Consider the following 10,267-nt stretch of genomic DNA (forward strand, 5'->3'; position numbering starts at 1 on the left):
CAGCTGCTGTAGGAGGTATTTCTGCTGTGAATGTATGTGTGTGTGTACCTGCACTGCAGTACCTGCTGCCTTATATGTGTGTGCGTGAGTGCGTGTATCTGTCACTGTATGTGATATGAACACGTGTGTGTGTGTGTGTGTGTGTGTGTGTGTGTGTGTGTGTACCTGCGCTGCAGTACCTGCTGCCTTATATGTGTGTGCGTGAGTGCATGTATCTGTCACTGTATGTGGTATGAACACGTGTGTGTGTGTGTGTGTGTGTGTGTGTGTGTACCTGCGCTGCAGTAGCTGCTGCTGTATGAGGTATTGCTGCTGTAAGGCCTGAGGTAGGAAAGTGGGCGGGACCTCCGGGTACTGTGGAGGAGGCATAGGAGCGGGCGGGAACTCAGCAGGTAGAGGCGTTGCCGTGGCAGCCAGGTGGAAATGGCGGCAGGAGGTGGCATGGCTATGCTGGTGCCTGCTGAAATGTGCGCCTGCACACAACGACAACAACCAATCACAGGCAACAGATTGAGTCAGAGCAGCCAATCAGAGAAGGCGAAACAGAGAGAGCTGCACAAACTTCAACCTGCTGGCTAATTCTGATCTTACACGTATAGCCTCGTATAGCCTCGTATGGGATTAGCAGGCCTGGTGGGGGAGTGTTCAAGGCTATTAGTATCAGTACACCTGAAAAGATGCCGTGTTCCCAGAATGCATCACACACACAACACGTCCGGAATTACAGCGCTGGGGCTAATAAGACTTACTAATAGGATTATAGCGGCTAATAGGATTTTACTGATAAGTAGGCCCAAAAGATATAGAGTGGATATACACTACATGGACAAAAGTATTGGGACATCTGCTCATTCATTCATTGTACTGGACTTCCCTAACTAACCCCCCCCCCCTGCAACTGCTTGATGGCGAATGTGTTGGACCTGGCAGGAGGCCTGCAGTGTGAGTGAGATTAGGCCATGTGCTGATTCAACTGGAGAGTATCTCTAACACACACACACACACACACACACACACACACACAGTATCCATGGCAAGACAGATGGTGGGGTGGGGAGGAGCATGGAAGGAGGGGGTTGTTAAAAGCAGGTTTGGACGGAGGGGGGTGGAGCAGGTGAAGTGGGGGAGAGAGAAAATAGATAAGTGGGAGGAGGGCGAGGGGGCGAGGGGGGCGAGGGCAGTGGTTTTGCAGCTGTTGCTCAAAAGTTAGGCTAGCAGCCCACCCGTAGGGCCACTCTTCTGGACACGGAACAGACCTCAGGCCTCAGGCCGAACCCGGGCCGCATGTGCAGTGTGACCTCAGGGCTGATTTCCGCTCAGCGGTTCAGTGGTCTCGCCCCTCTCCACCTTTGTGAAGAGGCCGCTGCATGGTCTCCTGCCAGATCGCTCGGGTCATTAAACAGCAATCTGCCGGTCACCTCACAAACGCAGCTGAGGTAGGGGAAAGGGGAGGTCAGCTTTCCGTTTCTATGGCAACCAGGGTTTAGGATTATCTACCTGAAAAACCTGAGGGGGACCACGCCTGCACTCCTGCACGCCTGCACTCCTTTTACAACACAAGCATTCAAGACTGTTATTAAATAGAAGCTGTGATTTTTTATCAATCATTTTGAATATTTTAACACGACTTAGCTGGTCACCGTTCTCTGAACCCGCCTCCGAATATTCGCAGCTTCATTGTTATTCAGAAGGCGACGTCTATCTTACTTTCTTACAGTTGCGAAGCCTTAGCTTTCCTAGTGAACAAGCGGGAAACAGCTGTCCTGACAAGACTGAGGCCTTTTCAATAATGTTTACAAAACATTTCAACAGATGTTTAAAGTAAATAAATGAATAATCTGATCTGTGTTGACGGTGAGACGCTGTAAATAGAGTAGGGTGATGTGGGATGGATACTAACTGTAACTGTAACCAGTCCATATACGGAAAAACAGCTGGTTCTATATATCCACCTATATCAGCCTATAGAAGTTTAACTCTGCCCACTCAATTATTTTCAATTATTCATGATTTATTAATGATCTATTATGAATTATTCAGTATCTACTACACATTATTCAGTATCAATTATTTAATAAATTATATATATATATATATAATAATGTTATATAATACTTTATAAAAAATAAAATGTATATAATAAATTATATATATATAAATTAAAAAAATATTATTATTTACAATAAATTATTTAGCAACTACTATAAATGATTCAGTAAGTTCTGTGAATTATTCAATATTTACTATGAACTATTATGCACTATTATTAATTATTTAGTACAAATTATTTAATATTTACTATCAATTATTCAATATCTACTATGAACTATTCAGTTTCTACTATACATTTTTAAGTATGCACTACTATTAATTATTTAGTACAAATTATTTAAAATTTACTATACATTATTCAATACTTATCAACTATTTAGTTTTTTGTATAAATTATTTAGCTTGTTCTATTGTACTGTATATGTATTATTTTGTAACTTGGTAACGTATTTAGTCAGTTTCTACTATAAATGATTCAGTACCTTTAATACATAATATAATATTTACATTAAATTACATACAATTATTCAGCCTCTATTGTACAGTATATGTATGATTTTGTAAATTATTCAGTAGCTAATATAAATGATTTAGTATGTTCTATGAATTATTGAATTCTATGAATTATTAAGAATTATTCCGTATCTTCAATATTCAATATTATTATTATTAAGTATATAGTATGTCTTTTTCAGTAATTACACTATAAAGCATTTCAGAAGTGCTATATATTAGAACGTTAACATATATATATATAAACAGTATTTTACAATGACTTATTTACAATTATTCTAAAAACTGTAAATCCTCACAACAGTCTTTTATAGCCTAAAAAAGTACATTTTAATAAACAGAGCACGAGACGCTCCTGCTTACCTTAGTCTGTAACCAAAAGTCCTCGGACGTACGAACAGTTTCAGTGGTAATCTACGCCCAACACCTGTTTCTCCACACAACCGGTGTGAAGGCTATTCTACCAGACATGAACCCCACCCGCCCTCCACCCACCGCACCGTCTCCTCTGGAGGGTGAGACTCCCTGGAGGTCTGTCCACCCAGGCACGTTTACAGGAAGCACTAATGTCCACCACCCAACCTACACAGACCTACACGGCCATTCCTGATGGCATGCATGCTAAAGCAGGTTCACCTCTCCACCCAGTTTGGAGGTGGAGAAGTTTGATGGTGTTTCTGCAACTACAGGCACTTTTAGCACATCCCACATTTAGCAGTGGTCCACGCTAGTGGTCCCTGCTTAGCGGTGAAACCTTATAAACGGAGGTTTATAAACGGAGTATCGAGTTCAAGCTGTGCGATCAGGGCGAGATTATCTGCTGAAGTAAAATTAAGTAAAGTAAAGTAAGTAAAGTAAGTAAAGTAAAGTAAGTAAAGTAAAATTTACCTCAGAAATGCTACCGATGCTAATACTGAGTGAAAGCGGCCAGCTCTCCTAACTATGGAATTAGTGGCCGGTGCTCGCTTAGCCTAGCTTAGCTCCTTTAACGTAACGCTAGCTCTCTTTACTGAATAGCTGATGCTTATTATCCCACTTTTCCCACAGAGTGCGTCCAAAACATGACTGCTAAGAGCTACGATAAAAGAGCTAAGCTAAGCTAAGAGAGAACCTGCCACTAATTCCATAGTTAAATGGGACGAAAGGGGCAAAAAGGTTAAAAATGCTAATGTAAATGATGTAGAAAACAACGTATTAAATAATATAATCATTTTCATGAGCATTTTTAGCCTAACTATGAAACTAGTGGCTCTCTTAGCTTAGCTGTCTTAGCTTAGCTGTCTTAGCTTAATGCTAGCTCTTTTACACGATTATATGATGCTTATTATCCCACTTTTTTCCACAGAGCGTCTTAATATTTTGTCCAAAGCATGACTGGTAAGAGCTAGCTACGTTAAGAGCGCAAAGCTAAGCTAGGCTAAGAGAGAACCTGCCACTAATTCCATTGTTAAGTGAGGTGAAAGGAGCTAAAATGGCAAAAATGCTTGTGAAAATGACGTAGAAAACAACGTATTAAATAATAAAATCAATGAATGCTTTCCATTATCTTATTTTTAGCCTTAGCCTTAGCACCTTTCACACCATTTATCTCAGAAAATAGTGGCAGGTGCTCTCATAGCTTAGCTTAGCTTTGCTCTTGCTACTTAACACTAACTCTATTAACTGAATATCTGATGCTTAATATCACTTTTTTTTCACAGAGCGCGTCTCAATATTATGTCCAGATCGTGACTGCTAAGAGCCAAGTTACGAAAGCACAGTTAAATGGGATGAAAGGTGCTAAATATAAATGACATAGAAAGCAATGCTACTGCCCGAAACCCGTCTGCTGTGGAAAAACTGGGATAATGGAAAGCTTCCGTCGGTTTTATTATTTAATACATTGTTTTTATAAACGTTTTCTATGTCATTTTCATTAGCATTTTTAGCTCCTTTCACCCTATTTAACTATAGAATTAGTGACAGGTGCTCCCTTAGTTAAGCTTAGCTTAGCTTTCTTAGCTTAACTGCTAGCATTATGAGAACTGTTACCTCAAGTTTTAATTTACTTTTTAGCCTCATTAATATTTAAGCTTTGTTTTTGGACGCTGTGTCCGAATATTAGTGAATACTGGACACTATGTTTTTGGACATCCCTACACAATCCTGGAACCCCAAAGTAGTGCACTAAGTAGTCAATAGGGCACAGTGTCGGACACACCTCGAGTTTCTCAAGAGCCCTAACTGACCATGATATAATGTAATTAAGGAAATTAGCCACAGGAAACGTCCGTACTGTTCAACTGTTCGTTCAGACAGGCTTCATCATTTACCTGATTCGTTAAATCTGGTGGGTTTAACGAGGCAGAATCTAAGGCCTCTTCCACATTCATCCGGATATGAAAAATATATATATAATAAAGGTTTTGGCCTCCCGTCCACACGGAAACACTCAACGTTATGATTATGCTAACCTCATACATTCATGTTTCTGGCTGAATCTCAAATACCTCCTTACTCCCTATCTAGTGAACTACGTCAGTCATATAACTGCCGGGCCTACACGCAGATCGCCATAGATTTCAGATTTCCACATATGAATAAATGTAAATACGGTTCCAGTTATATACAGATTTATAAATCTATATAAATAACGCTCTGTTTAGATGTACACCCCGTCATTTCCTGACTTGCCTAGTGCACTACATAGGGAGCAGTGTGTTTAGATTTGGGATTAAACCTCTGTATTTTCTTCTTTCTTCGCCGCAGTGTTTTGAAATCTCGTAATGAGGTGCTATCATCCCATACAGGGCTAGCATGCTAGCACGCTCATGCAAGCGTTTCCATCATGTGGTCAGGGCCTTAAACCCTTTGTCGCTGTTGCCCACCAGGACTGGTGTCTTGGCACGTGTGCTCCACTAAGTGAAGCTAAGTAGGCTAAATAACCCTCGTTACCATTAGCTTAAAGCAAAAGAAACTGAACATCAACAGAACAAACTAGTGAAAAACGTGAGCGTTAGCTTACCTTCTCATTTTATACACACGTACATATACATACTGCGTGGTGCCTTTCCACTGCGTGGTAGCTATGCTACGCTACGCTAATCGGACAATTTAGTACATGGAACCTGGAACTGGCTACTTTATTTTTTTTCAGCACCCGTTTGCTCCTGGCTCCATGGCATGTAACCCTTGCAGAGCGCTGATTGGCCAGAGAGGATTGCTACGCTATGTGCCAAACTAGCCATTTGTAAACTCTCCAAGCTTTTTAGTTAGCTAGCTATTTTAATGGACGCTACTGACAACAAAAACAGCTAAGTTTTAGTCTTTAGCTGATGCAGAGCAGAGCAGGGTTTGTTCCTACAGGCTAGCTAGCTACATTAGCACTAGCGCTAAGTTGCTATGCCATATTGTGAAGCTACCTCTTTTCTTAACAGACTCATGGAAACTTTACACGGTACATTTTCTTTATAACAGGACATATTCTGCTTTTGCCTTCCGGCTGGACGTATAGGAGAAAGCTAGCTGGCTAACGCTAACGCTAACGCTAATGCTACAATAACAAAAACACACTTCCAGTTTCGGGCCTGATTCGAGCTGGGTTTTTTGTTTACATTTTGTCTTACAAATAACAAACCGCGCCAAGCTAACCTGGCTAGCTCGACGCTAACATAAGCAGCTGCTGAAACGAATGAATTTTTTTCATGTTATTTACAGCAAATTCTTTAATTTACGTTTATAAAATATAAACTGTAGCGATGGTTTTGCGACGTCGCCAGCTACGATTCGAGGGGGGTGTGGGGCGTGGCAGTGGAAAACGAACCAGGTACCAGGTTCCAGGCGTTGGGACGTAAACATCAGGTCATTCAGAGTGGTCGGATGTGAGGCTGGACTACAGAGAGTTCACTACTACAGTCGTAAGTACGGACACCCCTCACACACAGTGCTCGTCTAGTCCCTGGAGAGAAGCTCTGCCGCTGGAGCAGTCTATTGGCACCATGCCTCTAAAGCCGGGCCTGGGCTACAGAGGGTTGTAAGGCCCTCCAGAAGTGAGCTGGAGCGGTGATCATCCAAATCCCTGAGTGCTCCTGCAAAATCTAGCAGAAGGCCTTCTTCTTCCCTGGACAGCAGAGACAGTAGAAGCAAACAGTGAAAGAGCAGGTGTCCCAATACTTTAGTCCACAGAGTCTACACACTGAACTATTCGCCTGCGGTTTGCTGTTTGTTTTTGTTTTTTACTATACAGGCGTCCTGACAGTGGTATGGGTCACTAAACCACTCTGAATGACCTTCGCTAAAGCTTGAAGAGGGACAGCTAGAAACCCGTGTGCTTGTGGAGAGAGAGGAGGAAAGAAAAGGAGGAAGGAAAGACAGGTGCAGATGGAGATGTGTTTGGACTGAGCGAAAGTGACAGCTCGCCTCCGTGCTTCTAGCGGCTATGTTTCCCAGAGGCACGAGGGTGAAACGTTCCCATGATTCAGCTTGGTAAGTGGGAGGAGCTGAGAAATGAGCCTGAGGGGAGGGGCCAAAGAGGCCAAAAACAGTGGAAAAGAGGTGGGGCTTGGAGGGAGGACACATGGAAATCAGCAGAGAACACACTGAAGGTTAAGGGAAAAACTACAGTCTTTATTGGAAAATATTAGTATGAGTGGAACTGTGTGATAATAATAATAATAATAATAATAATAATAATAATAATACCATGCAAATAAAGAGCAGAGGCAAGGCCTGACCATGCTCCGTAAGGTTAACACAACAGAAGCAGCATCCAATGGGTAGATGTGTATGCTACAGCACGTGTAAGTACAGCAGGACATCTCTACACAAAGATACATTGGAGTTTGCTGTTTAGAATGTCAAAAAACACAAAGGATTTTGTTTTGGAAAAAAAAAATAAACAAACAAACAAATAAATAAATAAACCAACAGACATGGTCATGCATTAGAGAGCCTAATACAAGAACAGAAGGCAAAGAGAACCACAACCAAAGAAATAAAGACATTTCGAAATACTAGGAGGATCTCTACAGCAGTGCAGTTCTAGTGATTCCTGTGATGTGGATGCGGTTCTCGATCGCAGCCCGTGGAACTGCGGCTACCGCTAGCAATCGCAGAGCGGAACCGGATGAATGAATCGGTTGGGGCAGGCTGGCGTGACCGGGTACAGTGTGCCGTTGTGCGTTCGCTCCGATTTGGAGGGGAAGCCAATGCTGGAGAAGTTCTTCAACGCTCAAGAACGTAGGTTTGGAAGCAGCCAGGCTGCTATTAGCACTAGAATTACCGACTGAGCTGACTAGTAAGCGGATCCACATGGCTATGTGCCTATGCTGCCTGTTTGTTAGTTTGCGGCCCGCTCATTTATTCAAATTTCTCAAAGTGACATCATGCTAATCGGTGTCCATCAGCTTCCAGTCATTGTTAGCAACATTAGCACTGAGCTATTAAGACTGTGGTAGTGTCTCCTTTCTCCTTTCTTAAACTCTACAAGGCAGAACACCACCACCAAACCCTTCTAAGACTTTAAGGTTACCAATTAGGATTAGGTTCACTTCCGGGACGTCCGGATCTCAACGGGTTCTTCCATAAGTGTAAACGGTTCTCTGCGTCCAATAACTACGAGCAAGAAAAGGTCGGAAGGTCAGGGAAAACAGTAGCTAGTATTGATTCCTGCCTTGCCCATCAGTGACCGCGAGGCCGGGAATAAGGGCCCTGTGTAATCGGGGCAGACTCCTCTCAGGACTGGGGTGAAATGAGCTGCTTCGCACAGGCACAGTGTTTACCGGCACGAGACGCGGGACACAGACAAGGCTCGGGCTTGGATCAAGCCCGGCTGAGATCGAGCCGAGAGGCGGGCGCATCCACGTCACAGAAATTTACAGCCAAAAAAGATGTCAAGTCTATTCACACTGAGGAGAAAAAACAACAGAACCAAAACCAGAACCGAAAGAAATGGGACAATCACAATGACAGTCTGTAAAAGCCTAAAAACGCTACAATGGATCGGTTATTTAAAAAAATAATAACAAAAAAAATTGAAGAAGAAGAAGAAGAAGAAGAAAAGAGCACCGATGACAGTCGTAAAACAGAGACAGAGGCTTCTTTGACGGAAAAAGAAGAGGAAATAAGGATGTGTTATTCTGCAGTCTCACACAGAAGGATACTGGATGAGTGGGGGGCGTTATTTTGAGAGGGGTTCGGTGGTGGGGTTGTTTTTTTGTTTTGCTTTTTTTTGGGGGGGGGGGGGTTTGGTTTGGTTTGGTTTAAATGCCAATGTTGTCTTCGGATGGAAAGAGGGGATGAGGTAGAGGGACAGGCAGAGAGGCTTTAGCACAATGGAAGGGGGAGAGAGGTCTGAGAAATGCGGGATGTAGAGGCAGCCTCCAGACTATGGAACAAGGAGAAAAAAACAGAAGAAAACAGAAAGACAAGCACAATGAAATCACCGGCCACGGCATGAGCCTCAGATCATATCATAATCATATCATTATTATTACATAATCAGCACAGATCCTGCACGAGCGTATGCATGTAGTCGCCCCCCCCCCTCCCTCCTCCCTCCCTCTCCCTCCCCTCCTCCCTCAAACATGCCTGGCACTGGATCAGCTCAGTAAGGAGAGCAGCTCTGCACTGCATCCAGAGGGATCAGCAGATCACAGCAGATCTTCAGTGCATTAGAGAAAGAGAGGAGGGGGGGGGGGGGTTATCAGGTCTGCCAGCATCCGCTGTTCCCGCTGTTCCCACTGTTCTCACCTGACGAGGCTCAAAACGCTTAATTACTCATTAATACCAGCGTTCAGATTCAGAAAAGGGGGATCAGCAGCCTGTAGAGACGCTGTTCAGAAGACTACCGCGTTAAATCATCAGGACAGGGGAAATGAGGAGAGCCGTGAACCCGCAGGCTGCTGCTGCTGCTGCGGCGGCTGTGTTGACACAAAGGATGCTGCGGACCCCGGTGAACCGAGGTCTTTCCCCTCACATTTCTCAGCTCTAAGCGGCTGAATTTGGGCTCAAATACGGTTCAGCTTCAATTCGACCCTCCCTCGTGTTTACTAGCAGGCCTGCCATTTTTTATAGAATATTATCCACAGAATATCCTGCGGGAAAAACCCAAAACACAAGAAAACGTCCTGCTGTAATGAGCGTTAGCCGCCGTGCTAACACCGTCAGAGCAGCACAGCCCCCCCCCTCCTCCTCCTCCTCGCGCGTTAGTGTTGTTAGTCAGATTAATGCACGAGGGGGGGATTATACTACTAATAATACTACTAATAAAATAATAATAATAATAATAAGAACGATACCTCTGCTTCTTACTGAACCGAACACGGGAAGAACCAGATATCCAACATGAACTAACACCATCCTGGCTCCTTTGTCGGCGCTGCCCATGGACGCTTCGCCTCCACGGAACCGTTAACAGCGCTGCGGCCGAGAAGCCGCTGGATCGCGCACAAAGGCAGCTCCAGCCAATCGCAGAGGGCCTCGGCCGGCGGCGGACCAATCCGCAGCGCGGAGCTCCTCCGCCGCAGCGGCGAAGCCGGCCAATGGCAGCGCGGCCGAGTCTTTTGTGAATTAGCTGTGGGAGGTTTGTTGTCACAGCGACCGGACTAGTCGCGCACGCGCCGCAGAGACAGAGAGATAAATAAATAAACAAACAAACAAAACAAAGATGTAAATAAAATACAAATAATAATTATATTATTAGTGTTATTAATAATACTGATAA

The 10,267-nt window shown here is 43.7% G+C and overlaps 1 protein-coding gene across 2 annotated transcripts in view; it reads right to left on the minus strand.

Moving 5' to 3' along the window:
* Positions 1 to 10,267, minus strand: part of ark2ca (arkadia (RNF111) C-terminal like ring finger ubiquitin ligase 2Ca) — a 19,210-nt gene extending 8,943 nt beyond the window's left edge. For both annotated transcript variants that reach the window (XM_072662145.1, XM_072662144.1), the window contains exons 1-2: positions 9,843 to 10,267; positions 275 to 473 (exon numbers count right to left, since the gene is read on the minus strand). In XM_072662145.1, the coding sequence (XP_072518246.1) occupies positions 275 to 473; positions 9,843 to 9,930 (287 nt within the window). In that variant the 5' untranslated portion in view covers positions 9,931 to 10,267. The remainder of the gene's footprint in view (positions 1 to 274; positions 474 to 9,842) is intronic.

The sequence above is a fragment of the Salminus brasiliensis genome, chromosome 18, assembly GCF_030463535.1.
Source record: "Salminus brasiliensis chromosome 18, fSalBra1.hap2, whole genome shotgun sequence".
NCBI lineage: Eukaryota > Metazoa > Chordata > Actinopteri > Characiformes > Bryconidae > Salminus > Salminus brasiliensis.